At 42.9% G+C, this 27,874-nt stretch overlaps 4 protein-coding genes across 5 annotated transcripts; 2 read left to right on the top strand and 2 right to left on the bottom strand.

Annotated features, from left to right (window-relative positions):
• Nucleotides 1-1,493: 1,493 nt before the first annotated feature.
• dolpp1 (dolichyldiphosphatase 1) lies at nucleotides 1,494-5,685 on the bottom strand. The gene is made up of 8 exons (XM_084483012.1): nucleotides 5,600-5,685; nucleotides 4,859-4,959; nucleotides 4,625-4,709; nucleotides 4,430-4,529; nucleotides 3,778-3,876; nucleotides 3,102-3,230; nucleotides 2,835-2,924; nucleotides 1,494-2,724 (listed from the first exon to the last, which is right to left on the bottom strand). The coding sequence occupies exons 1-8, from the start codon at nucleotides 5,673-5,675 to the stop codon at nucleotides 2,688-2,690; spliced, it is 717 nt and encodes a 238-aa protein (XP_084339138.1). The 5' UTR covers nucleotides 5,676-5,685; the 3' UTR covers nucleotides 1,494-2,687.
• Nucleotides 5,686-6,684: 999 nt separating this feature from the next.
• Nucleotides 6,685-18,123, bottom strand: miga2 (mitoguardin 2). Of its 2 annotated transcripts, none has more exons than XM_084483006.1 (16): nucleotides 18,091-18,123; nucleotides 16,973-17,296; nucleotides 16,555-16,768; nucleotides 15,893-16,002; nucleotides 15,669-15,789; nucleotides 13,950-14,077; nucleotides 12,512-12,635; nucleotides 11,914-12,020; nucleotides 11,413-11,525; nucleotides 11,237-11,309; nucleotides 10,823-10,909; nucleotides 10,458-10,556; nucleotides 10,218-10,352; nucleotides 10,074-10,127; nucleotides 9,754-9,870; nucleotides 6,685-9,183 (listed from the first exon to the last, which is right to left on the bottom strand). In XM_084483006.1, the coding sequence occupies exons 2-16, from the start codon at nucleotides 17,066-17,068 to the stop codon at nucleotides 8,983-8,985; spliced, it is 1,779 nt and encodes a 592-aa protein (XP_084339132.1). In that variant the 5' UTR covers nucleotides 17,069-17,296; nucleotides 18,091-18,123; the 3' UTR covers nucleotides 6,685-8,982. The 2 variants fall into 2 exon arrangements, with proteins under 2 accessions (XP_084339132.1, XP_084339133.1); XM_084483007.1 differs by lacking the exon at nucleotides 18,091-18,123 and adding an exon at nucleotides 17,727-18,061.
• Nucleotides 18,124-18,513: 390 nt separating this feature from the next.
• On the top strand, nucleotides 18,514-22,305 carry st6galnac4 (ST6 (alpha-N-acetyl-neuraminyl-2,3-beta-galactosyl-1,3)-N-acetylgalactosaminide alpha-2,6-sialyltransferase 4). The gene is made up of 5 exons (XM_084482797.1): nucleotides 18,514-18,724; nucleotides 18,839-18,982; nucleotides 20,092-20,501; nucleotides 20,585-20,692; nucleotides 20,861-22,305. Exons 1-5 carry the CDS (start codon nucleotides 18,713-18,715, stop codon nucleotides 21,045-21,047), a joined length of 861 nt encoding a protein of 286 aa, XP_084338923.1. The 5' UTR covers nucleotides 18,514-18,712; the 3' UTR covers nucleotides 21,048-22,305.
• Nucleotides 22,306-22,684: 379 nt separating this feature from the next.
• Nucleotides 22,685-27,766, top strand: st6galnac6 (ST6 (alpha-N-acetyl-neuraminyl-2,3-beta-galactosyl-1,3)-N-acetylgalactosaminide alpha-2,6-sialyltransferase 6). Its single transcript, XM_084483437.1, has 6 exons — nucleotides 22,685-22,743; nucleotides 24,513-24,592; nucleotides 24,805-25,002; nucleotides 25,659-26,071; nucleotides 26,321-26,428; nucleotides 27,300-27,766. Exons 1-6 carry the CDS (start codon nucleotides 22,728-22,730, stop codon nucleotides 27,478-27,480), a joined length of 996 nt encoding a protein of 331 aa, XP_084339563.1. The 5' UTR covers nucleotides 22,685-22,727; the 3' UTR covers nucleotides 27,481-27,766.
• Nucleotides 27,767-27,874: the final 108 nt, after the last annotated feature.

A 27,874-nucleotide genomic window follows, 5' to 3' on the forward strand; every position in this document is an offset into this window, starting at 1 on the left:
TTCACTATTTATTGGACCGTGTCTAGACAGTTACGAACATCCCTGACCTTAGTGGAGTGCACAATCGCCAAGTTGAGAGCATGGTTTCTGCAGTGAACTAGACTGCTGCGGGAAACTGTGCTGCGATGCGTGCCATTCCCGCATCATCATACCCCTGCCCACCAATATGGGCAGGAATCGATCTAGACCAGCAACAGCAATAGCCGTGTCAATGCCTCTGCGTTTGAATGATAATGACTGAATGGAACGTTGCATTTTTAATGTTGACACCAAAGTTTCTAGAGAGTGCGCGGCGCGTCAATCACTGAATGAATGAATGAAACGGAATGCAGGAATCAGAGAAAGTCTGCCCTCTTTGCGGCGCAAAGCATGTTTCAGAAATCAGCACACTTAAATTAATGCTATAGGCCTAGTTGTCACACAGACACATGCTATTTTTTTATTTTTGTAATAAGGAATTATTTCAGGGGAGAAAATGCCGTGAAACAATGTACGCACGGTGCGTTCGGGATTAGGACTGATATAGCATATGTCGGCCTAGACCAAATCAATTGTGTTTTAATATTTGTAGCATTCATATTAGTCTATTCTTTTCGTAGGCTACTAGGCTGCTGTTGGCTTTGATGGGGAGATATTTTTTTGCTGCCACAAAATTCAAGTTAGGCGCGGAGTGATACTGAACTCTGTCAACTGGGCGTGTATAGACCTCTGAAGAATAAATCCCGCCTCCGAGGCTCCCTCGGTCAAATGTCTATGGGGAATAACATGGGGTTTATGAATGATCGTACATAACAAACTCTGTAGGCGGCAAAGAAGTAAAAGCTGCGTCACGATTTGAACGACACACTTTTTCCATCAAGTTTCGACTGGCTTTTTGGATTGTCGGTGCCGTTAAAGTAGCAAACGATTATGAAGAAACATTATGCTAACGCGACAATGCAAAACTTGAGGGGAAACTAGATGGAAAAAGTTTGTGGTTCAAAACGTGACGCAGCTTTTACTTCTCCGCCGCCTACAGAGTTTATGTAAGATCATTCATAAACCCCATGTTATTCCCCATAGACATTTGACCGAGGGAACCGGAGCCTCGGAGGCGGGACTTATGCTTCAGAGGTCTATAATCTATTCTAGTTTCCAAACGTAAGGAATGCATCTTTGTGCTAGTAGGCCTAAAGTAAGACTGATAATTAAGCAAAAACCTAGCTGAATAAATCGTTTGAAATGTACTAATTGTATATTTAATCATTTGTAATACCAACATCAATACAAATTGTTGTCCAATATTAAGCCTATTCAATAATAAAATGCCATATTATTTGCCTGTTGAAGATCAGCGTCGCTATACTATATTATTTCCTGTTCCCCAGGGTTCCTTACTGATGTCAACACATTTTGCTGACCTTCAGTTGTGTAATCTACAGTAGCCTACTAGATGAAACGGTACTACATTCAAGAAATGAACAGCCCCGTTTGTACATAAACACATTTCTTTATTCAGCCTGATATGAGTGACACATCTTTCCTCGGTGGAGGTACGTATGGACATTTACAAACAAGCTCCAGGTCCCGCCCCCTCACTCCACAAGCGAACACTAGCTGCCCTTGTTGTGAGGAACAAATCATAACATGCTACAAAAAACCAGGGAATTAAAAAAATCCCTCAACAGTTGAAGGTCTTGTCACTAAATGATACGGAATGTCAACCTTCAAATTCAGTTAAAAATGTAAAAGAAGTCCAACAACAGAAAATATTTAAACAAAATCATAACAATTAAAAACGACTCCTGGAAATCAGCTCCCCATCTGCTACTTTAAGGCGAGACACAGAAAGAAAGGATTTTGTAGAGTAAAGAAAATTACCACTGAGAGTTTGTTATATATGGTCCCTTCCTTAAACATAAACAGGAAAATAAACAAAGACCTAATACACAATAGTACTTAAATGTACACTAAATGGACATTGCTTGCAAATCAGCTTTGAAACCGAACAAAGAGCTGACTGTTCCAGAAACAGACAGGTATAAGAGGGGCCTCTAACTAGTGGTAGTTTGAACGTAGAAATGTCACAAAGCCCAAATTGTATTTTTGCGTCAAATCTTAACCAAATTGATGTTTTTATTATACAATGAAAATTATATGGCAATACCACTCAAAACCAACCCTTGCCATAACCAAATCAGACCAACACCAACCCCCCTCCTCCTCCCCAAGCACAATGAACCCTTTATTTTAAATAAACCCAGCTATCCACCTTAAATAGAAAACTAAATGGATCAACAGTTACATGCTGTAATGACACCCACCAATTTGCTTGAGTCTTGACCAAATACTTTTTTTGGTGCCTTGCATCTTACAGTACGAGGCTTCTTGTCAGCGTGCATTTACAGTTAAAATATATATTAATCTATCATTAAATAGTATGCCTCTGGGAAACAGTCTTGCATGCATGAGAGAGCATCTAGGCAAGCTGTGGGAGAGCGAGAGGCTGTGAGTACGCCCAGGGGCCCCAGGTCCCGGGCCAGTCCCAACATCTTGAAACGCTTTGGCTCCTGGTCTCCCCTCAATACCACCTTAGTCCCAGAGATGGCCCCGGTGTGTTCCTCCACGTGAGCGCTGGTCTGTGTATGCGTGTGTCATTGTGTGAGTGTGTGGTCTTAACTGCGATTTCAAAATGAGATCAGTGGAGATCACTGAAGTTTTGTTCCAAGTTTTCGTTGTCTGTTCCTAGACAAATGATTTAGAAAAAAAAGGAATTAAATCCCAGCACACATGAAGAGCAGCATTGGGTTCCCCTTAATGTGTGATGCATAGAGCATGCTTTACACTCATCTTACCTGGCCTCTGATCTGGTCACCGTGTACTCAAACCACAAGATATTTGGGATAAGGCTTGTGTCTCGCACCAGGAAGTACTCAGATATCGGCCTACAAGTTAAAAAAAATAACTTTAAACATTTAAATGATCGCACAGCGACGAGAAATATGACCATTTTATTCTTCTATAACAGATTTATTCTCATTGGAAACAAAAAAGGTATGCATGTGGATGGGAGTGAGTGAGAAAGAAAAACATGTGATTAGAGATTATGGGTCAGATCTTACCAAGCAGCTATTTTAGGGAATATCGGTGTCAGGACCTCTTGTGTGAAGAAGAACCAAGTGATGCCGATGGCACTGCCAGCCACGCCCCCCCAGAACACCTGACTCCAGGTGTGATACAGCAGGTAGACTCTGTAGAGAACACACAGCTTGTACCAAACACTGAACATATGGAGGACGTGCTTTAGAGACACGGTCTCTGATCAAATCATAGCCACATTCTTAAGGAATATTAAGAAGCCAAATGTTTGGTATAATCACCACAGGAAAACTATTTCGACTGGATGTCCAATAACACGATCACCACATGAAAACTATTTCGACTGGATGACTCCAGTTTGTACGACAACATTTAGAAACAAGTAACCGGCGAGGTTACTTGTAACCGATAGTAAAAGAGGGAAACACCCAAAGCAGCTGGCGTCAACCACTGCGGACATACCCCTCTAACATACACATTTTAACCTAACAGTCTTTCAATTCAACTCTTTTTCTTTTAAAGTTGAGTATGTGGTTTGTACTTGTGAAAGTATTTAGTCAGATCACAATCTTTTAAAGTCGAAGTAGCATTACTTTACAGACATTACAGTTTCTGCTAAAGGACACTTAACTAAAAATAACTTCAAAATGACCCAATCATCACATTTGAGAAATATTAAAAGAAAGGGAGAAACCATACCTGCTGTAGGAAACTAATAAGGCCACGCCCAACAAGACGATGGACAGGATGTGCCTCCAGAGAAGGTCTACACACCGAGCATTGTTCGTTTGATGCATTCTGGAGACAAGAAATGACTGAACTTGACACAGACATAAGAACTCATGTTCCAGTTACGGTGATGACAGGATAGTAAGCAAACCAAGTGCAGTTACAAAGAGCATGGGAGTACAGTATGGATACAACAAAACCTCAAATTATAAAAATGACTAGGAGGTATGTATAATATAGGAGGTATGTACTTGTAACTATATGGCCATTTAGCAGATGCTATATCAGAAGCTACAGGGACTTCAGATACACGTCACTTAGGAGCAGGTAGGAGTCATCCATCTTTCTCAAAGAAGCCTACAGATGGCACGGACATTTAGAATCCAACATTGAACCTTTGGCAGAGAGCCGTTAAACCCCAGCCTCAATCTATCCTGACCCTCATGACATGCATCACTTAACTCAAAATAGTTTAATTAAACTTTCAAGGTTATCCATTTTGACCAGTGAGTTGTGAATGAAGTGACATCTTTGGACTTTGTGAAACAATGCCATCAACTTTCCACATGAACAGAGCAACCGCACAGCGCCAATGATAAAGTAATCAAACAATGAAACTCACCTTAAATAAAGGAAGAGAAAGAAATACACGACAAAGAACCATATGAGCTGAGAGTGACTAGAAGGCATCCCATAGTCCGTGTTCAGCGTAGTGTGCGCCCCTACAAGTACAAAATAAAACGGTACACATTTTGTATGAGTTGACATCCAGATGTACTGTGGTACTTGAGATGCACCTCTCGGTCAAAGTATTTACCTGCACATGGGCGTGGCTCCTTAATAATGTGCTTCAGTAGCCAGTTCACCCCTTCATTTAGGATGAGTCCACCGAAAAACGAAATCTATAGGAGAATGGAACACAATTACCTTATTTTCCAACCTTGCCCTCTAGAGAACCGGCCTGATTAGCCCGGCTCATCACAACTAGAGTCATCAGGAAAAGGACTAATTTTAGTGTGAAATCTCTGATGAATTCTGAGTCAAAACTTACCGTGTGCAGCTCTCGTTTGAACATTATGAGAGTTACAAAGCCCACTAGAACTGCGATGGGCAAGAGACTAATGTAGGCCAGCACTTGTCCAGTTAGGTCGTCTGAAAGGGAAGGACACAATATTTAGTGAGTGAAGGACACTTTGGGTCAAAAGAAGATCAAGAGCAACACGCATTTGCCAAAGGACAGCAATTGAACAGCATATACGTGGACAACGACAAACACTAAATAAATGTAGTCCATATATTCTAAGTGCAAGTTAATGTCAAGAACTCCTCACCGCGATGGGAACGAAGCAGTCGTTCAGAAATCATGGTTAGAGCAAGTTATTACTTTTCTCCTGTTGTGCATCCTGTGTTTTGTCTGTTATTTACCATCCAGTGTTACCCAATACAACTTTAGGAAAAGAGCAAAGTATGTCAAAGCACAAGCTGGTCGGAATAATGTGCATTTGTCTACCACTCAACTACTACATCAACCATTTCCAATCCAAATGTCCAGATTAACCTCGCTAACTTGATAGCCATCATTGTGGATGTTTGATCAACTGCGCATGCGGCATTGGCTCACAATTGTGCAGCCTTGGTTATATCCTCTGTTCAATCCAGTGCTTTCTACGGCCTCATTATTTGGCAACGTACTGACGACTATGTCCATACGCTAGTAAATTATCCAAGATACTAACAAAATGAACGTCTATTAAAATAAATAATGAATAAATTAAAGATTGAGTCAACATACCTTTTGGAAACTCTACATGTGTAAGAGATATTGACCGCCATTGAGGTGGTGCCGAGCACTGCTCTTCCGACGCCATCTTACCCGGACACGACCGGGATCACTGTGACGCGCTTCAGAACGGCGTCGACCAATAGGGAACCGCCTTCTGTTTTCAAACACCTGACGAAAGCAGAGGTTTTATCCAATCAGAGCAAGGTACTGAAAAGGATCATTTTACCCGAGGTCAAGAATTACTGAATGAACAAATAGTGGAATACACCCCCATCGTTTGTTCAGTTGTTTCTCGAATTGTATGCCTGTTTTATTTGAGGATGATGGTATGAAAAAATAATAATAATTAAAAAAAAAATATATATATATATATATATATATATAATGAACGCAATACATTGCAGAAATGTAACAATGTTTTATGCCATAATAATAATTTTGGAAATTAACGATTCCCTTTGTTTTTTACACATTTTATATTGATTAAATTATTAAACAGAATCAGCCATTTTGCTCCACTACCAGAGAGGCCTATCTTAAGCAATCGTGTTTTTATTTGTTTATGAATTACTACGAACAAATCCAGAGTATAACATCTATGTTAGTTTATGATTATGTTCTAAGTATGCAAATTATTAGTTACATATTTAGCTAAAAAAGTAAACTACATTTTCAAATGTGCCTCTACGTTTTAGAAGTGGTTTGCATGTAACACGTAGAACGCACATATTAACATATATATTAACATATATAAAGCGTGTATTAACATACCAAACAACAGATTGAATGTCGTTTGATGGAGTGAAGAGAAAACCATGAGAGAGAGAGAGAGAGAGAGAGAGAGAGAGAGAGAGAGAGAGAGAGAGAGAGAGAGAGAGAAAATAGTAACATGACAAAATAATAAGGCAGCCTCACCTGAAATCATACAGGGAGACTGACTTAACCTTTGACCTACTCAGTTAAAGCCAGGGTCAACACTTATCTTTAAGAGAGAAATAGATAAACAAGTTAACAACAGCTGATTCCAAAATGTACAGCTGCGTCTTCTGAATAAATTGGTCAGCTGCTCACCTCACACTGTCGGTGTAGAGAAGTACATTTATTTGAAGAAATAATAGAATGGTAGAACATTGAAATATATACAGAATAAGGGACAAAATAAGACATTTCAAATCGATGATGTAAAAAAATTGACATTGCTAATTTTATAGATTATAATACAAATTAATTGGAACACTAATGACCCATAATGTCAGATTGACAATCATTGGAACACTAAAATAATAAAATTACTCTGTATAGCATATGGAATACAAATTGTACAATGTTTGGTTGCATCATTTCAAAATAGAAAGAGTCAAGAGCCCAAAGAGAGAGGGAACGTTCCAACATAACTATTCTGTTTTAAATAATATCTTTATATTACGGGGCAAATTAGGACAAGAAACTACAAAAATATTAGTTTCTGTTTATAAAAACATGGATTCTTATCTAAAGAAAAGTAATCCAAATGATACAAGGGACACATGCAAGGCTGAATTAAATATTCTTGATACATCTGCTCTGGGCTTTCTGATTATGTAATCACTTAACCAAGTAAGTTGTAAAATACCATTTTATGTATGATACGTACCCATATTGAACTTTTTAAAAATCATTAAAATACTTACAGTATTATAAATACAATAACATTAATGCAGGAATACAAGGAAAATAACAAAAGTAAAAAGTAAAAATCATGAAACTGTTTAAGGGATTTATGAGTCAAGGTTAATTCTTTAGTTTTTTCAGGAATTGTCTTACAGCAAATTCATAATTATAAAGTTATCATAGTTACGTTTCAGTTTCAAGTGTGGATACCATGTAATTCATTCCCAATCACAAAAGACTTGTAATCAACAATTTGGCGCTGACACCATAAGCTTATACTAAGAAACAAAGAATAGTTTTCAAGAAATCTCCTCAAGTGTATCATTCAACTGAACCTTTTAAGAAGATGTAGTTGAAAAGTTGGGAAGTTGACCAGATATTTTTAAGATACAACAGTGTATTCTTCAGTTAGGGAATCCTTTCCTTCAGTATCATAACATTTCTGGTCTGATACCAATCACTCTTTTTGGTTCACACTATTATGCCTGGTTCTTTGCTTCTGTATATTGACGAGCAGACATGATACTGCTACCAAGGTAGATTGGAAACTGCCACCGCTCTCCTAAACGATTCAATGTGTACAGTAGTATACAAGCATTTTTTCGTTGCAAGTAGCAATATATTGTGTGAGAAAATAGTAATTGTAACTATTCTTCAGATTTTAGAAACCAATATAATCACTATGACATACATATGTACAAGCACTTCTGAGATATGATGTATCCAATCACTTAAAAAGTAACTATTACTTTACTATTGTCATTATCATAACTTACAAATGAGTTATAGAACTGACCAATTCCATCTCCCCAAGAGAATGAACATTCTCTAAGAGAAATGGTTAAGCCAGGACTTCAGTGGTAAATGTTACTGCCAAAGCACATATTGGAACAGAGAACATTTGAAAGTTGAACACTTGATCCACTGACAGTAACAGTAAAATGTCTCTTTACTCCGCAATCTCAGTGTGGGCCGTTGTACCAACAGATAGGAGGCCACAGAGAAAGAAAGCAGGAAATATGGGTGGAATAAGATCAATTAGTGAGTGGTTATTTTATGGAAAGAAAAAAAAAAAAATCACAACATTTCAATATCATATCTTTTCTGTAACAGCTTTGTTTATGTTTTTCCATTGCTGCAATATATGACAACAGTTAAGCAGTTTAAATATCAATGATTGAAGTTTGAGTGACTTGGAAATTATCAAAAACATTTTTACCAAGGAGGAAGCCTTTATTAAAAATATACAACTTCTCCACGGACAAATGTGTCCCTTAAACACACGGGGAAATGGAATAAATACTAAATAACATTCAGGTTGCTGACCAAACTAGAGACATGGTGGCCACCACTTTACACGGGGGGGGGGGGGGGCATACACTTGATACAATGTAAATAATGCTCCGACATTGTGGTACCAGTGACGACCACAGCTTCCAGATACAATCTAAATCAATCAAACACTGATTTTTGGGACCTCCTTGTTAAACAGTTTGTAGAGGAACATGGGACAACGTGCAGCACGTCCAGGCTCCTCGTCTTCATAATGTTCTGATTTACTGATTTTTATTACAGTGTTTAACGTAAACAAACCGAGGGACGGGTTTGTTCTACAGTCCGAAGCATCAGTTTGGATTAAAACGACGTCGTACAAACAGCAGCCTAGTTTCCACTTCTTTCTCCATCCTCCCAAAGCCCCGGTCCTATGTACACAGCGGCCCAGCGGCCACGCAGGGCGGGCTCTAGGACCCCGGGGCGCTGCCTGTGTCTGTGGCCGGCAGGGCTCCGTTGAGCTCCTGCAGGCCGTCGATGCCCAGGTAGCCCAGCAGGATGTCGCTGCGGCGGTGGGAGAGGCTGAGGATGTCCTGGGCCAGGCACGGGGCGGAGGTGAAGCGCACCTTGTCGTGGTCAAACATGTCCTTCAGGTACTGCACTATTTGTTGCTGACGAGAAAAAAAGAACACATGTAGTTTCACTAACGTTGCGATTATTGAGAGGGTTACGTTTATCCAGGATGATTCATGTCAATAATAGACTATTATTTTTCCAGATGTGTTCCATTAAAAATCTGCCGTTTTCTGCTAGAATAGTCATTTACCACATTAATAATGTCTAGACTGTATTTCTGATTAATTTAATGTTATCTTCATTGAAAAAAAGTGCTTTTCTTTAAATAAATAAGGACATTTCTAAGTGGTCCCAAACTTTTGAACAGTAGTGTATATATGAAAGATTTTCTATTTGTCTATTGTGTTGTTTCTGCTACAGTCTTCCTTTGAGAAAACAATGAACTAAAGGTTTCTTAGAAGATATATTGCTGTGCAACAAAAGTGGACAAGAGAGGGACATGACGTCTGACATGGTGCACCTACACTACTACACCGACACCTACACCTATACTACTACACCTACACCTATACTACTACACCTACACCTATACTACTACACCTATACTACTACTACACCTACACTACTACTACTACTACTACTCCATGTTGTTCATCACGCCTCACCTTGAAGATGGTGCACACTTCTCTGAGCTGCTGCCTCGGCCCCAAGAAGCCGAAGGCGAGGACGGGGCTGACGTGCTCCGATATGGCATAGAAGTGAGAGATGAAGCCGTCAGGAACCTACGACATAGAACCCATCAAAACACCCTCCCAGTTTCACAGGAATATCTTTGGAGTCCATCCGTCGTGCTGCACGACATTCCCTCCTCATTCCCACTTTATTCTCAACCCACTTCCACATCAGTGTTGGCCGTCTTGTCCACACAGGAACTAAAGCCCACAAGACCAACCCAGCGGGGAGCTCACCGCCGCCGTTAACTCACCATGAGGAGTCGCCGCTTGGCTTTGAGGACCGACCAGCAAGCGGTAGCCAGCGCCTGTTATGATCACACACACACACACACGCATACACTTAGTACAAGGCCTCATTGAAGACATCGTTGTGAGCCCTGCGCTGCGGCGCCCACCGTCTCCTTGAAGCTCTCGGAGAGCCAGCGGTTCCTGAGCACGGCCACCACGGACGAGGGCGGCTCCTCCAGGTCCTCGAAGGCGTCCATCAGGATGAAGTCCAACACGATGTCAAAGAAGTTCATGCACACCACCTGCGGACCGAGTGGAAAACACCCCCGTGTGACGAGGGGGAAAGAGACGCAAAAAGGGGCGACATAGGAAAGAGTGCGGGCACACCCCAAAGGCTCCTGGCTCACCCCTCGGCCCTCCAGCTCCATCTTGGTGAGGGGCCAGGTGTCCTCCCTCTGGGTGTACAGCAGCATGTCCTGGTAGCTCTCCAGGAAACCTTTCGGACTCTGGTGGGACCAACGGGAACAGAGAAAACCAGTTCAACCCACAGAAACAGCGTTTGGGTTTGAAGAGTTGGATACGACAGACGGTTCCTACTCTAATGTTTAGCATGTATGTTAGTCAATAACGGCACCCACTGCACTCCTGATCATCCCTCTGGGAGGCTAGGGTCAGGGGGGGTCATACATATATGACCTGGTAAGCCCTATTAGCCTTTGTGATTAAGCGCTATACAAATACAATTTAATTGGACGTTCTTTGTGGGATTTACCTTGTTGGCTTTCACCATCAAGCCTGCAATCATCTGTTTCCCCGTCTCCATGAAGAATGTGCGTTGTGTTCCGTCCGATAGAAGAACCTGGAGAACAGACAACAATCATCTGACCATGACCATGACATTACCATGACATACTGCACATGACCATGACATACGGGACATTATCATGACATACTGGATATGACCATGACATTCTGCACATGACCATGACCATGAAATACTGCACATGACCATGACATACTGCACATGACCATGACATTACCATGACATACTGCACATGACATACTGCACATAACCATGACATACGGGACATTATCATGACATACTGGACATGACCATGACATACTGCACATGACCATGACATACTGCACATGACCATGACATACGGGACATAAAAACAATGCTCACCTGGAATGCTTGTCTCACACAATGAAGTTTTGCGAGGAAGTCTTGGTCACCGTAACACTCCAGTAGTTCAGTTCTGCTCACAGAAACAGGACACATATGAATGGCCTATATGAATGGCCTACATCCTGTAGATCCTAGCAGTAGAGACCGGGGTAAGCGTGTGTTCCACTGCGTACCGGAGCGAGCGGAAGATGACCTTGTCGTCCCGCACCAGCGCCAGCGCCTCTTCATAGAGAGCAGCCTGCTTCAGCGGCTGGTAGGGCTCCTCCAGGGACATGGCGTCGAACAGCTGCAGGGGTCAAGAGGAGGCCTTGAGTCGGACACGTTCACAATCACTTTTATTACATCTTATTGGACATTTACACAAGAGTCAAATTCTTCGGCTTGGTTCTTCAACAGCCACATAGCAGCAACAGTACAAGATAAAGTAAATAAAGAGAAGTAAAAATAAAATGATGTAAATAATAAGTAGCAGCATAGATAAATAAATTAAGTAAGTAAGTAAGTAAGTAAGTAAGTAAGTAAGTAAGTATTAAGTAATAAGAGAAACTAAATCAGTGGTAATAAATAATAACAAGTAATGAGGTGTAGTAAAGTGTCATGTGAAGTGTAAGTGTAAGTGTCAGATGTATATCCAACATGAGAGCACATCCTGGGTGTTCTCCCGAACAACCGACCTCAGCGGCGGAGAAGAAGGAGTCATCAGAGGTGATGGTGGTGGTGTCGTCCTCTCCCTGTCTCTGCGAGCTCTCGATTCGAGGCAGGATCAGAGTTCCTTCACTTTCTGACACACCCCAACACAAACCATCCAAATCCATTATACGCAACAACAACTCTTATTGTCAATGTTCAATGGACATGCTGAATGGTTTAGTTATCAGGCAAAATGAGGTAGAGGTCAAGATCTTTAATTCATGTTATCATTATTAGAGAAAAAACTAAAACGGAAATGACCAAAAGCTGCACATTTCTAAAAATGATGAATTAAACATTATCAGCAACAATACATAATACCAAGTCCTTACATTGCATTATGTCATTTGATACACTTTATCCAAAGCAACTTACTACTTTAATCACCTGATTCAAAGTTTGATATGATGTTCATGAAACTGGGGCATATTAACAAATGAGAGCATAAATCCAGTCCAGCACTGACGTCACTGAAGGATTAACGGCTGAGCTCAAACAACACACTGTGCCCCAGGACTGCACTTTGGATCTGAAGCCACATGCTGAACTCAGTATGTCAGATCTTAACGTTGCGGTTCCTACCGAAGTCTGCCAGCAGGCTGTCTGGAGGGATGGAGCTGCCGAAGTCCTCCTGCAGGTGGTATGCCCGGTGGAGGAGCGTCTCCAACTTCTCTGCAAAGCCTTTGTGGCGGGCCTCCGCCTGAAGCTGAATGAAGTTTATAGTAACGCATCACTGGGTCAACAATATTTATAGGGAAAATGCATGATTAATACTGTAATAAAAACCGTATTGCATCATTAATAGCTCTTCTCCTGTTGGCGCAGTATAAAGGTTCTTTCCATTTTCGGTAACTTCATTCTGTGTGAGTAGTTTCTGAATAATAAGGGTTAGGGTTTAGAATTATTATTATTTTTTTCTTCAAAATAAGGTTGTGGCGCGTTGTTACACAGATGGAAATGACAGCAAAATGAAGCCTTATCTGACCCTCACTACACGGCTGCCACTTCCTGTCTGGGTTTCCTCCCCCACCACGTGTCCTGGTGTCAGGGGCCTTTAGTCACATCTCCTAACCTTTATGCCTCCTTTCCTTAATCTTTGTGGAAAACGTCATCGGGCAAGGAGAGATTAAAGGTGCTTTCGAACATAGGAAAAGACTGCACTGTTTAAAATGAATTCCACGAATTCCAGTATTGCTGACCTCTAGTGTGAAACTACAATTTTCTGAAAACTGACTACAACAAGCGCTCTTCGATCCATGCGTTCTTCTCGTATTGATTTAATCAGGTTATCGCCAACAGTGAGAATCACTTTTGGATTTGGCCAACGTGAATATTTGAGGCCACTTGAATCCAAATTCATATGTGAAAAAAAAGAGGCTAATCTTATGTTGATGTTGAAATTAACTGCCCCCAGTTGTCTTTCTTAGATGTGAAGTCAGCATTCTATTTTCTTATGGTGTATATTATGTGCTTACTAACCAGCAATAAATTAATTAATTTAGATTCAAATAATTATGTTTCTGGAATTGGAATCCATTATTATCATTTTATTCTCTTCTCTTCTTCTGCTTTACCCCGTCTCTCATGCGTCTTCGCGTAGAGTCGGTAAACTTCGTCGGTGGCCTGTTTTTTTTTTTATATTGCCACCGTAAAGGATTATGGAATACCAATATCTCCTTTCCTTTCCTAAAGGTTGGTCAGGAGTAACCTACGCTAAAGGAGGGTTAAAGGATGCATCGAGGCTCCTTTCCTAACGACCTTTCCTCCAACTACTTCTGGGTCATCTCCTTAAAAAAGGAAAGTTCCTATGCAAAAAAGACTATTGGTAGACTATTGGTAGAGGCCCCAGAGGTTAATCCACCCGGTTTCCCTGAGCCTGGTTTCCATGACTACCAAAGTTGAATGACAGCGATCTCATCCTGTATTTTTCTGAAAGGTCTCTGTTCTCTCCTCTCTGTTAGGTGCACTAGCGGAGTTAAAACCCCCCAGCCTATTGATACGCAGCAACCACAGACGTTACCATAGGAACCTCGACGCACGCCGCGGCCCCCTGCAGGGCCAGGCTGGTACTGGAGGAGGAGCGGGTGTGGTGGCGGATGTTCAGGGCCAGCTCCCACTTCTGAAGGGCCTCCTCAAACAGCTCCATGCCTGGGAGACGAACACAGAGACGGAGCATGAGGGGAGACACCGAGCACCGCCTCATCCTGGAGCAGCGCTCAGCAACTAAGTTAGGCTTCAGGAGAACATTACATCTAAAAGGTGAATGTAAATGAAGCCAAATTCATTGGACATTTTTTTACTAAGACTGAGAAAGAAAATACAGTAAACACTAGGGGTGGGACAAAGTATCGAAAGGGCGATACATCGTCGCCCTTCTTCGTATGATACGAGAATACACTGGCGGCAAATATCTATAGAATATTTTCATATGACAAAAATAAATCTCTTTTTATTTTAATTTTTTTTTATTATTCCTGAAGAGTTAGACAGGAAATATCGCCCCAAATATCGATATTTTAATTAATAAAATAAGGCGCTCTAAACAGATGAACGTAGGAAACTTGAATGGAATTGAACCAACCAAAGACGAGTCATTGAAAAACTCTGGACCACGAATAAAGAAAGAAATCCAGCACTTTACCTTTTCACAGTAATTTTGTATTCATAGTTTGACACGCATCGTGATGTATCGTTATAAGAGTGTCTAACAATATATTGATTATTGCAGAATCGCTGTATATTATCGGTATCGCAGGCCATGTATTGCGTATCATATCGTGAGCAGCAGGAGTTCTCCCGTCTGCCACATTGTGCTCCACTGCCATGAGGTCACAGGGTCACTGTGAAGATGGCAAAGGAGGCAGTTTAACGCTCAGTGTCGTTTACTGAGAACTTGCATAACTCATGCGTATGCACATTTCAGTACGGTCCATTTAAGCAATAGATCACGACAGGCTGTGGTATGTTCTCATTATACCACAGTGAAGGGGCGTTGTCCCGAACCCCAGGTCGGGCTTACAAGCGCGTCAAGGACATACAAGAAGAGGCGCTGTACGTGCATCGTAACGCCCTCAACATGAACCTTGCCTTTCAAGATGCCGTTTCAAAGTTAACATATGCTGAGATGTGAACGCAGTCAAAGAGCTGATCAATACAATCAGAGAGTCACCAAAGAGACCGTCATGGTTTGACTCTTTCCGTAAGCCTGCAGGTAGGAACAGTTTGCGCCCGTTTGCTATAAAATGTTATGACCCCTCCAATATATTTAAATATTAGGGCGATCAAATTAGCGCGATAATACTGTGTTATCGCAATCCTATTTTAATTTGATTAATAAAAATGAACGCGTTTTTTTGCCCACAGAATGTCAACATTCATATCAGAATTATTTTGCAATTACACTTGCAGTAAGTGACAGCCTGTTTACAATTCCCAAATCTGTGGTGCTACTTATTTGAATGTAACTAAACTTGCAGTGTTGCTTTACAATTGTACTAATTAACTGCCTGTTTAGTTTATAATTCCCAAATCTGTGGTGTTCCGTAAGTTTTATATTCAACCCACACTGAGTGAGTCAATAAAACTCCTTCAAGACCACTTGGTCTAGTTTTTGCTTATTAAGTACATTTGGTATGAATGATAATGTGTCATTCCATTTGATCATCTCATTTAACTTTAATCTCTCTCTCCCCCTCCCTCCCTCCCCCCCCCCCCCCCCCTCTCTCTCTCTCTCTCTCACCCATGATGTACAGGTTCTCAGCGTTGGCGTCCTCAGCTGAGCCGGGCTCCTCCACTACGGGCTCCGCGTCCCACGGCGCCGCCGGGGTCACTGAGTGGTTTGGAGAGAGTGGGGCCCGCATCTATACACACACACACACACACACACACACAACACGGTTGCAAAGGGAAGACCACCAATATAAAGAAATATCAAGCAGAACTCAAGGCGTTGAGCCTACGTACCGACGCCAGACTGTGGGAGGAGCTTGAGTGTTTGCTGGGCGCCAGAGAGGAGACTCCACTCATGGTGTCATTACTGCGCATGCTTGGACTCGGACGACCAGGAAATGGACCTTAGACCAAAACAATAACAGAATTATAAGAAAATAAGAAATAGGAAAATAATCCTATCACTATGAGTTTATGTATCAGATGCAAAGCCCCACAAGTGAATTCAAGTTGTGTCAATTTGAAATCGTATTCCAGAATAGAGTTGGAGTTGACTGCACCTGCCTCTGTGTGCGCCAAGTTCAAGTTGATGTTCAAATCAAATTGATTTGAACATCCTAAGCCACTACACTATCCAGCCTGGGCAATAAAACAATACATTATCGTATGGTGATAGACTTTTGATCAACATCAATATAAAACATGTTCAATATATATTGATAAGAGACTGGACCACTGAATCTAGCAGCTGGGTTTGTTCCACAAACACGGATCGACATTGGATTATTTATCAATGAAGAACAGTGGAAGTGGAACAGTGTTTAAATCCAGCATGGTAATTCCTAGTCTTGTTAGGTCATTAAAATGATCAATAGTTATCGATATCGATCAATATGATCAAGTTATATCATGATATGTCTCCCAGCCCCTGACTAGATCTTCTTTGGGTCGACCACCTCTCTTAAGCGACGAGGGTCTGCCTGTCCTCATCGGCATCTCAAGCAGCCCAGCTCCATTCTTCTGCGCGTCTTTGCTCTGCGTGACCTGCTTCCTCTTCCTCCCCCTCCTCTTCATCTGGTGGGCGGTGAGCGCCAGCGCCACGCTGCCCAGGGCCGTGGCAAACAGAATCTTCTTCAGGTTTGGACTCAGCTTCAACTGGGAGAATATGGACTGAAACACAGAAAAGACAACAAGGCCAAAACAATTAACTTGCTGGTTTCGTTTTTATGACTAGAAATGTGAACCTTCATTTCATAAATAGCCCTTTCAATATTTTAATCTGGTAAAAAAACAACAAATATGAAATTAATTTTGAATGTTGAATTGAAAATGGTGGCGCTTATGCTGAGGGGATAAGACATGTGTTTAGTTTACCTGTCCAAACGTGGAGTAGAGGAAGACCGGGATCTCTGCCACAGTCATGGCCAGTGCCTGGGCGATGGACATCCCGTCAGCGCGTCTGAGGGACATCTCAGGAAGGAAACTGCCCGCAGGCCACTCCCCCTTTCAAACCTCCTTGGCATTCACCTTAAACAGTGATACTGCTCAACGTCCATTCACCTTAAACAGTGATACTCCTCAACGTCCAGTTCTGAACTGGTCCTCTGTCACTTCATTGAGTGTGGAAGCCTTGTTGTACCAAAAGTCTCACAGGGCTTGTGGGTTTATGTCCTTATGGTGTGCCATGCTGCTCAACCACTGAAACAAGAGGCAATGCATTCATTAAACAACTTTGCATAAGATGATGCCACATGTTTGTGATATTTCTCTCTCTGACTCCTGACGAATGTGTCGACTTCATGAAAACTACTTGAGTCTACAAATGCAATGTGTTTACTAAAGTGTAACTAGCAGCTCATTATCAAAAATACAACTAGAGTATTACCGGTTGTGTATCAACTCAATCTAGTCTGCATTTGTCTAACAAGTCAGCATCTCGATGCTCAAGCAGCATAGACAAGAACAGGCCTACAAGTTAAGGAAATGTAACACATCAGTCCAACAAACTGTTTAAATCACAGTATACATATTACAGCCTATATATTATAAAAGATGTAGTTCCACTGAATATATTTAATGAATACAGTTAATAAAAGGAAGTTGATAAAAGGAAACTATCTCACATTACCTTATCTGGCATCTGAGGCCATACTGGACACTTGCTATAATGTGGTTTATGTGTTGAATATCCAGAAACATGAGGCCCAGCCGCCCAGATTCTGTTCTGCTGATAATATGCTCTAACTTTCAACAATCAACAATCAGGTCAGGACTTTAATTGACAGATCACTTGGCGGCTACAGCTAGCTCTGTGTGAAAATCATTATCTGTCAAATCACAGCCTGCTCTGTCCGGTCAGGCAGATACATGAGGGCGATGGGACATCGGCACGTCACCTCTCAATGGACTTCATAAAACCAGGAAACTATGAACCGCATGAGACACAAAGTGAGAAGCTCTTTTAAAGAAAGTCAAACCATGTTCCTTCCTACCTTCGGCTCCAGAGAAGGGCACTCCGCCGTCAGCGCACATCACACACTAGCGTGGAGTCAAGAGGCAGGCCTGAAAGCCTGAACTGACCAACTGAACACGCAGAAAAAAGACCGACGGGGTTTCTGTCCAATCAGATCCAGAATGCGAGTAGAACGTAAGGCGAAACTCCAATCAGAAATCGACAAAAGACGGCAAAGCAGAAGACCCCGCCCATCCCTTAATATAGGCGAAAAATCATTAAAACATTATACATTTTTTCTTGCAAATAATTAATACACATAAATGATATGTGACATTTGCTTTATAGTCTTCATCCTTGATGTAATTGATTTAAGTTAGACAAAAAAAAAACATTAATTTCCGTTAGGAACTATAGATTTAAAATGTTTTCCCGACGGAGGTATTTGAATGTGTCAGCGATATGCGAGAGGACTAGAAGGACTTTGATTTAATCGAGTGGATGTAAACTGTTATTAATATGTTAATTCGAATAATAATAATCACATTTAAGTGTCTAAGAAACTGTTCTATGAAAGGGGAACACGGATTAATTTCTTGATGATGTGAAACTCAGAAGTCTGCTATGATCATGAAACTAGAAGTTAGAAGACAAGCTATGATATGAAATATCTGGTAAGAATGTGTTCACGGAGTCATTTTCAACAGATGATGTGTTGGATTAATGACGAATCAAACCCGTCCGTTACTCCCAAATGGATAGTTGTGGTTTATGATCTGATTCCTTAGAAGAGCTGCTGGGTCGGTGTGGTCAGCCTGAGCCTGGTCCTGTTACTGTGGGGTGGACATGTGCTCCAGCCCCATGTCCCCAACTCTCTGCCCAACACTGGCCTCAGAGGGTACGTCCGGGTCCACCCCGCCGGTAGGAACCAGGTGAGCTTCAGTCCCACCGTCCCATGGGCACACCTGGACCAGTGTGAAGACAGTAGAGTTCAAGCCTCTTGTACAATGTGTGGATACTACTACCTATTCTGCTTTAGTTATACACAGAACATGAATTATATAATATGAATTGCAATGCTTCTAACAATATCGCTTTTAATAATAATAATTAAAAAAATTCCTTCAAATACTGGATCAAGAGATTTGACCAGCAACCCACTGCTGCCGACATGCAGCGGTGGTCTGGGCAGTGTGTGTGTGAAGTGGCAAAGGTGACGTGAAGGCCAGCGGAGCAGAAGAAAGTCCCTATTTGGACTTGGAGATCTTGGCAGACTGGCCACTGGAACAGTGGGTCTTGGTTCAGATAGGTCAGGTGCCACTGCTGTAGGGCCAAGGCTACAGATCGTATACTTCTTGGTCTCCAACTACAAACGTGGTTGTAGGTCACGTGCAGCGTTCTAAGGCAATGACTTCAGATCATTAACCTTCAGCCACAGTCACTAGTCTCAAAACAGCCTCGATTTCAAAGTACACCGTCATAGGTGTCAGTTTGCAGCAATTCTTGCTTATTATTTGTCAGCAGATCACTGTACAAGGATTTCTTATTTTATTACTTTATTATTATTATTATTTTATTCATATTTTATTTAGACAGTGTAGGCTTTTACATGACCTTCATATGATGATGGGGTCCTCACAGAATACCCTCTGCTCTCGTCTCTCTCTCCCTCTGCTCTCGTCTCTCTCTCCCTCTGCTCTCGTCTCTCTCTCTCCCTCTGCTCTTGTCTTTCCCTCCCTCTGCTCTCGTCTCTCTCTCTCCCTCTGCTCTCGTCTCTCTCTCTCCCTCTGCTCTTGTCTCTCTCCCTCTGCTCTCGTCTCTCTCTCTCCCTCTGCTCGTCTCTCTCTCTCCCTCTACTCTTGTCTCTCTCTCCCTCTGCTCTCGTCTCTCTCTCCCTCTGCTCTCGTCTCTCTCTCCCTCTGCTCTCGTCTCTCTCTCTCCCTCTGCTCTCGTCTCTCTCTCTCCCTCTGCTCTCGTCTATCTCTCTCCCTCTGCTCTCGTCTCTCTCTCTCCCTCTGCTCTCGTCTCTCTCTCCCTCCAGTTCTTGGAGTTGCGCTGCAGCTCGTGCGCCCTGGTGTCCAGCTCGGGTCAGATGCTGGGGACGGGCGTCGGAGAGGAGATCGACCGCGCCGCCTGCGTGTTCCGCATGAACACGGCCCCCACGCGGGGGTACGAGGAGGACGTGGGCAACCGCACCACGGTGCGGGTGGTGTCGCACACGAGCGTTCCCCTCCTGCTGAGAGAACAGAACCACCTGTTCAGGAGCTCCCTGGGCACCACCTACGTGTTCTGGGGTCCTGAGCGTCACATGAGGCAGGACGGCGCAGGGCGCGTGTTCAACGCCCTGCTTAAGATGGCCCGGGAGCACTCGGCCTTAGGGATCTACGCCCATACCAAAGAGAGGATTCAGTATTGTGACCAAGTGTTTGAAAAGGAAACAGGGAAAAATAGGTAATAGTAGTAGAGAATAATGATGGTGTCTAGCGTGTGTTTACCACAGTGTGTCAGGAGCCTTTTGGTTTCCTCTCCTGCAGAATGAAGACGGGGTCTTTCCTCAGCACTGGGTTCTTCACTATGATCCTGGCCATGGACGTGTGTGAGACCATCCAGGTCTATGGGATGGTTGACAAAAACTACTGCAGGTCAGAAACATTTCAAACGCATGTCCTGAAAATGTTTATTTATGTCATGTCAACTCTGAGTATAACTCCTATACGGTCACATGTAGCTGGGCACCGTATGGCCAGGGGACATTTATCAGCGATATGTATCCAGACCGTGTAAATCCTGAAACCTCTCACTTCCGACAGCCACACCAACAACAGCGTTGTTCCCTACCACTACTTCGAGCGCCGCCATGTGGCTGAGTGCAGGATGTACAGATACCATGAGCACGCACGGCGTGGGGGACACCGCTTCATCACCGAGAAGGCCATCTATGCTCATTGGGCCAGGCGCCACAGGATCACCTTCAAGCATCCGTCATGGAGCCACTAGGACAGAACAGAGCAGGGTCCAGTGGCTCTGGGCCGTGGTGTGGTCTAGTTTAGGACAGAACAGGGTCCAGTGGCTCTGGGCCGTGTTGGTCTAGTTTACTGTCTACACATACTGTTGGTCATTATTTGTGTTACTAGGTAAACATGCTTAAACGAGTACTTTGATAGTGTTATAAAACATGAATGCACATATCATTTCAGGGTTTACCATCAGGTTTGTCTAACAGTATAATGTATTAGTCTAGTGTATGACTTCATTTGATCCTGTCCGGCTTCTTTCTGATCTGCTGCAGTGTATTTTCCCATGTTATCCAGGATGCCTTTCTCTTTCTCTTTAGCTTAGCTGCAAAGCCATTTCATTAGATTCTGGATTCTGGAATTGACTGATTCTCACAATAGGACATGAGGAACATTGAACAAAGTTTATGAGCATTTTTAGTTGATGTAGACATTGAAGTCCTACTCCAAAGAAAAAACGGTGCTTTACCTACTGCGGAGATATTACTACACAATATAATACTAATTAAATGTGCTGGACATCACGAGGCACCTTCTTACAATGACCAGTGTTTTAATTTGTCTAACTGTATTGCACTGCCACTTAAATGGTCCTCATTTATATATAGCGCTTTTATCCAAAGCGCTTTACAGTGTTGACTGACATTCACCCATTCATGCACACATTCAGACACCGATGGCGGAGTTGACCACTCAGGGCGACAGCCAGCTCGTCAGGAGCAATTAGGATGCTCAGGGACACCACGACACTCAGCTAGGAGGAGCCGGGGATCGAACCAGCAACCTTGCGGTTACCAGCCACCCACTCTACCTCCTGAGCTAATGCCGCCCCTACATGCCACTTGATCAGTGACGGACTGGGGTCAAAAAACAGCCGCGGCCCTTCTGGCATCTGCCCAAATGCCAGACCGTCCAGTCCGTCACTGCACTTGATACATGACAACATACCAGCCATGTGCAGCGGCAATTATTTTGAAATCATCCAAGGCACTATGTGGAGCTGTCCGTGGTAGAACACTATAGCACAGGTTTCCTAGTTTGTGATATTTTTTCAACTGTTTTGTGAGTTATCTGTTTTACTTCAGGAAATGTTTCCTTGGTGCCTTCTATGACAATCATAATGCAGGTTATAATAATATAGCCTGCATTATCATTATTTTCTATATTTAGTTTAAACAAGAAATTATCTTAATTAGAATATTATAAATGTTCTGGTTATATATATCATTTTTTTTAAACATTGCATACACGATTATATTTGTAAGTATGACACTGTAATGTATTATGCTGGATCCAATAAAATTACTACTGAATTAATTATTCATTTTTTGTTCTCTATGATCATATTGGCAGGCTATCGTTAATTAAAATATAGGCTGTACCATATGCGAAAAAATGCTTATGATATGCCAATGACGTAGTTGAAATTAATTCCAAGGCTACATGTTTATTATTTTAACACGTGTAAAAACTGGAACACATGCACGTGAAACACTTGCTATACAATTGAGTAAATTATGATATTAAAACCGTATCCAACCCTTAAATCCATCCACTTGGACCTAGACCGCAGTGACGTGGTTGGTGACGTCAGAAGTCCCCTGCGGTGTAGGAAATGGGGGAGAGACGGATCAGACGTGAATAATCCACAGATCATGGACCCATGAAACCTGGACAGGGTAAGTCTTTCGCAGTAGGTCTAATTACTACTACCTTGTAAAAAAAAAAAAAAATCATGTGCGAACCAACTGTGTGATGGAGGGATTGTGTATGTGATGGGCTGTTTAAAGGTGGGCCTGTATGAACAGCTTGAATAGGCCTACATAATATAACGGCATATTTATACAATACATGGAATCTACCAAGCCGATGCGAAAGCAATTCAAACGTATGTTATTGCATGTAGGCCTACTATATGAAGACTCGGTTATATTTAAGATATGAGAGCCTGCGCATCGAGGGCGTGTTTTGGTGTCCGGGCAAGACGAGCGCAGAAAGTGCGCAACACGCACATTTTTTTGCAGGATTTTTTGCGCAAAATGCAGTTTTTGGGATGGGTTGCCAGAGAACAAGATCATCTTGACACCGTTATTTATCAACAACCACCGCCTACAGGTGTACCTCTATATACCAATTTCTCCTTTTACTTTTTAGGCCTACAGCCTACAATATTATTTACACCATTTTTCCACAATCATCATCCCTCAACAGGTTTTCTTACTTCACAGCCTGTTTGAGAAATGACTAGCATTTTACTGTATTGAAAGGCAGGGGTAAATTGTCTGTGAAACTTGTGTTTCCTATCCTGGGAACCAGAGAAATCTGCGAGCCCATTTGCTCTGGTATACGAGTATGGCATAATCTCACAAGGCAGAGTTTAAGATCGAGATTAAGATCCTGCGAGAATCCATCGGGCCAGGCATTAAGTTGTTGGTTTGTGTTAGAATCCAGCGAGGAACTTAAGTGATCTACCTGATGCCTTATTGACAGTGATAGACAAATAGATCATCCAATCACCTGCCAACGATAACGGTTAGGCCTACCAAACCGTTTCCAAAGACCTCCCGGATGGTTCTGTGTAACAGCCGGCAGGTCAGGTGACGTCCGGCCTATAAGAACTCTTTATCTTATATGTGGAAGTCTAAATAAAATGACTTCAGAGGAGCACCCTATGGGAGCGCATTTTCAAAAACAACCAAGATGTCTTCCGCTGATGTGTCACATGCTGCTCTAATCGGTTGTAGGTCTATCAAAAAGCCGAGAGTGACCTAACCCTAACCCTAACCCTAACCCACACCCTGGCGTGACACAAGTCGGAACAATGAAAACATGAAAACAAACCCAAAACCCTCTGATCAGTACAGGAAACCTGATTAGGTCTCCATAACCTTCACCCCGACCATGACCCTAGCCATAACTCTAAACCTAACTTTAACTTAACTATAACCCTAACCTTGACCATCTCCATTGATTGGCCAGAGTAAAACCCAATCAGCTGGACCGGGTCCAGAGAGCTGCACCGGGTCCAGAGGCTCTGCAGTGAGCACTAGTCTTGGTTGTTGCCCTCTGATAACACCTCTTCACCTCTTCCTCTTCTTCTCAGTCTGGCAATGTCAGTCTGTGTATTTCCCAAAGTGGTTCTATACAACAGCATTAGGAACAGGTCAGAGTGGTACTGAGAAAAACCTCCCGGGGCTTTGACCCAGACAGAAGTTCACTGCTTGCCCCTCGTGGTAACGCCTGTACAGCTAGTCCCTTATTTGCATCTGCTAACTCCTGTGAGTGTAAACGATGCACAGCTCCATGGTTGAGCCGTCCCAGTCTCACCAGCACATCGCCATTCAAATAAACCCTATCATAGATTACACCTGTCAAGACCTACAAGACATGCAGTTGGCCATACCTCTTAATATGCTATGGTCATTGTTTGATTTGTTCTCTATTTTAGATGCTGATGAGAATCACTCAGAGCCACCCCCCCACTTCTCACCTGGACCAGGAAGGATGGCCCCCCGGCTTGTAGAAAAGGTAAGAGGCCCACAGCAGGGGGGCGGAGAGGAAAGGGCCCTAGGAAGAATAATACAATTCCCTTTCACATTTTTGGTTTAGGTCTGAGAAAACAACAAACCAAAGTGTTTCCCAGTAGCAGCGGTAGCCTGCGCCATGACTCCCATGGCTGTGGGGCGTTTGATGCACCAAACTGGTTTGATTGATGTTGTTGTTTGCCAACCCCCTAACAGGGGCAACAGAGTCATAAGATGGTGATCTTCGGAGCCATCTTTCTGCTCACCACGCTCCTCATACTCTACAGCTCCAACAGCTCAAACGACATCATCTACGGCTCCATCCACGTGACGGGCCACCATCGCACCGTCAAGACCACCGACCTCAAGAAATGGGCTGGAAAAGAGGGCTATGTGCCTGTCTCCGGAAACAAGGTAGACCTGTATTGTGCTAAACTATTCACATGCCTCACAATGCAATCGCCGTTTGGTCCAATGAATTCTGCTATTTGGAGATAATATATTGGCCTGTATATTTATTTTGTCATTTAACAGACACTTTCATCCAATGCAACAGTGAATTACAGTGAATTGAGATAAATGTCATTTAGAGGCAGGTAGGGGTATAGGAGTCCTCAGCACGTATGAACACCTCAGCCACCTCACTGTCCTGCCCCTTAGATAAACATAAAAAAAACATGTATGTATTACATTATTAATACTCATATTGTGTATATATATTTTTTCATACATTTCACATATTTATAAAAGAAACATGTGTGTATTTATTTGTAATTCCGATGACTGTCCCATACTTACTGCTGGGTCGAACAAAGCACATCTGATCTTATCCGGTCCGATCCCCGGCTCCTCGAGTGTCGACACCTGAGCAGGGACACCTCACCCTGACTGCTCCTGACCCGCCGGCTGTCGCCCTGCGTGGCCGACACCGCCGTAGGCGTGTGAATGTGTGCATGAATGGGTGAATGTGAGGCAGTATTGTAAAGCGCTTTGAGTGGCCGCTGGTTAGAACAGCGCAGTATGAATGCAGTCCTTTTCTAATCTCGGTCTACTTCCCCTTCCCTCCTCAGAGCATGCTCCTCCACTGCCGGAGCTGCGCCCTGGTCACCAGCTCCAGCCACGTGCTGGGGGCGCGCGCCGGCCGCGACATCGACGCCAGCGACTGTGTCATCCGCATGAACGACGCGCCCACCCTGGGCTTCCAGGCGGACGTGGGCCAGCGCACCACCCTGCGCGTGGTGGCGCACTCCAGCGTGTTCAGGGTGGCCCGTCGGCCCGCCGAGTTCCTGAACCGCAGCGCCGGGGAGCCCGTGGTCGTGTTCTGGGGGCCGCCCACCAAGATCGGGAAGGACGCCAAGGGGACGCTGTACCGGCTCATCCAGAGGGTGAGCCTGACCCACGGAAACCTGTCCTTCTTCACCATCACGCCCAGCAAGATGCGCAAGTTCGATAACCTGTTCCAGAAGGAGACCGGACGAGACAGGTGGCTGTTTTCAAATGACGTATAAGGAACGTTTTGTTATGATAAACTGAACATGCTAAATAAATTTTATCTATATAATGTTATCATAATTTATAATAGCAATTTAAAGATAGATATTCTTTTTATAAATTGTTATTTTTTTATATTTTCATTTTTGTTGCATGTTGGAATTATTATTTGCAGCATCATTAATGAATAATTGATGGTGTTTCTTTAAAATATGTAAATCAAATGATGGTTTGTCTCCAGGGCGAAGTCTCAGTCGTGGCTGAGCACTGGCTGGTTCACCATGGTGGTGGCCATCGAGGTTTGTGATAACATCAAGGTCTATGGGATGGTGCCCCCCAGTCACTGTGGGTGAGTCACCATCACTTTATGCACATTCATCCTCCACTTCCAAATTATAGCAAGTAATGAAGATTTTCGTTCTAATTCCATTGCTAAGAAATGTAGAAATTCACGTTTGACCAATAAGCCAAATTATATTTATAAGGAATTGGCTGCTTAAATCTGTTAAGAACAAACACCCTTAACACACTTACCCTTGCAAATTATTGTAATGTTGCTGAATTGTTGTCTGAATTATCACACTGTCTATTACGCAGCTACTAGGCAATATTGGAAAAAGCTACCTAGCCACTCTGTTTGTGCTAACCTGGGTTGGGCAAAACTAAGATACACTTAACGGAGTAACTCCATCTTAGTTTGAGCCATAATGGAGGTCAATTGATGGCCAACTGCCAAAATTCAAAGAGGAAGAGGAGTTAAACAAAAATCATGGATGAGTTACATCTCGACATAGATAAATAACATGGGATCTTAACAAACCGGACAAATCCTTTAAGAATATTCAACAGCCTCGTTTGCCATGTAAAACAAACAAGCATTACAATTACTCAACTCGACTCTACCAGGCCTCTCATGTGGAGCTCACCATTCATACAAATCAACACACATCTGCCAGCTGATGAAGACCCCAGGCCGTCCACTGCCTGTTGGGATTCAACTTTTATTAGAGAAAGCAAGGTAGCAAAGTCCTACCTCCCGTACCCCTTACATCCCCACTGGCTCCACACACAGAGCCCAGAGACCCACATGTACGGCTTATCCTTTCTTCTAACTGGCATAGCTCTGAGAGCCATGCAGCATACCAACCGCCCACAACCCAGCCGGGACGCATCCTTAAATAGGCCTACAGTTTAAACAATCATGTGTTTTGTCCTTTCAGAAAGAAAGCCAAGAAGATGCCCTACCACTACTACAAGCCCCGAGGTCCAGATGAATGTGTGACATACTTACAGAACGAACGGGGCCGCAGAGGCAACCACCATCGCTTTATCACGGAGAAACAGGTGTTCGCTCGCTGGGCCAAGCAATACAACATCACCTTCACTCATCCAAAGTGGTGAAGAGGACCAGAGGAAGACCACCTCTTCGTGCTGTTTGGGACTACACAGTTTTGCTTATTTATATGTTTATTCCCTGGCATTTCACCATCAGCCACGCTGACCGATTTCCATGACCTTTCTATATGTGGGACCTCAAAAAAAAAAAACACTGATTCCTGTTGCAACAAATCATGAAATGTTTAAGCAATGTTTACTGTTGAAATGGTGTAGAAATTCAGGTTCTGTGAAATGTGACAGCCATTTGTGTTTTGTACATAGTAACACAATATATATTTTTTTATGTTTATTTTTGTCCAACTTGACATCCCGGTTTCTTATTGCATAAGCGGTATAGCATAAGTCATGTTCTCCTTATGCGTACCGCTTATATGATGGGATTGGCTTAAGTGACACG

This window comes from Micromesistius poutassou (assembly GCF_964030765.1).
Source record: "Micromesistius poutassou genome assembly, chromosome: 18".
NCBI lineage: Eukaryota > Metazoa > Chordata > Actinopteri > Gadiformes > Gadidae > Micromesistius > Micromesistius poutassou.

What these genes read in the sequence shown, in the direction of transcription:
- dolpp1 (XM_084483012.1), bottom strand. Translation starts at nt 5,675, where the DNA reads ATGGCGTCGGAAGAGCAGTGCTCGGCACCACCTCAATGGCGGTCAATA. An exon ending in TTATTAGTTTCCTACAGCAG is followed by an intron (nt 3,231 to 3,777) that starts GTATGGTTTCTC and finishes TGTTCTCTACAG; the next exon opens with AGTCTACCTGCTGTATCACA. An exon ending in GTGACCAGATCAGAGGCCAG is followed by an intron (nt 2,725 to 2,834) that starts GTAAGATGAGTG and finishes TCATTTGTCTAG; the next exon opens with GAACAGACAACGAAAACTTG.
- st6galnac6 (XM_084483437.1), top strand. An exon ending in TGCCTGTCTCCGGAAACAAG is followed by an intron (nt 25,003 to 25,658) that starts GTAGACCTGTAT and finishes TTCCCTCCTCAG; the next exon opens with AGCATGCTCCTCCACTGCCG. An exon ending in GTGCCCCCCAGTCACTGTGG is followed by an intron (nt 26,429 to 27,299) that starts GTGAGTCACCAT and finishes TTGTCCTTTCAG; the next exon opens with AAAGAAAGCCAAGAAGATGC.
- st6galnac4 (XM_084482797.1), top strand. An exon ending in ACCCCGCCGGTAGGAACCAG is followed by an intron (nt 18,983 to 20,091) that starts GTGAGCTTCAGT and finishes CTCTCCCTCCAG; the next exon opens with TTCTTGGAGTTGCGCTGCAG. An exon ending in GTTGACAAAAACTACTGCAG is followed by an intron (nt 20,693 to 20,860) that starts GTCAGAAACATT and finishes CACTTCCGACAG; the next exon opens with CCACACCAACAACAGCGTTG.
- miga2 (XM_084483006.1), bottom strand. Translation starts at nt 17,068, where the DNA reads ATGTCCCTCAGACGCGCTGACGGGATGTCCATCGCCCAGGCACTGGCC. An exon ending in CAGCCTGCTGGCAGACTTCG is followed by an intron (nt 12,021 to 12,511) that starts GTAGGAACCGCA and finishes GGGGTGTGTCAG; the next exon opens with AAAGTGAAGGAACTCTGATC. An exon ending in CCGAGAGCTTCAAGGAGACG is followed by an intron (nt 10,128 to 10,217) that starts GTGGGCGCCGCA and finishes TGATCATAACAG; the next exon opens with GCGCTGGCTACCGCTTGCTG.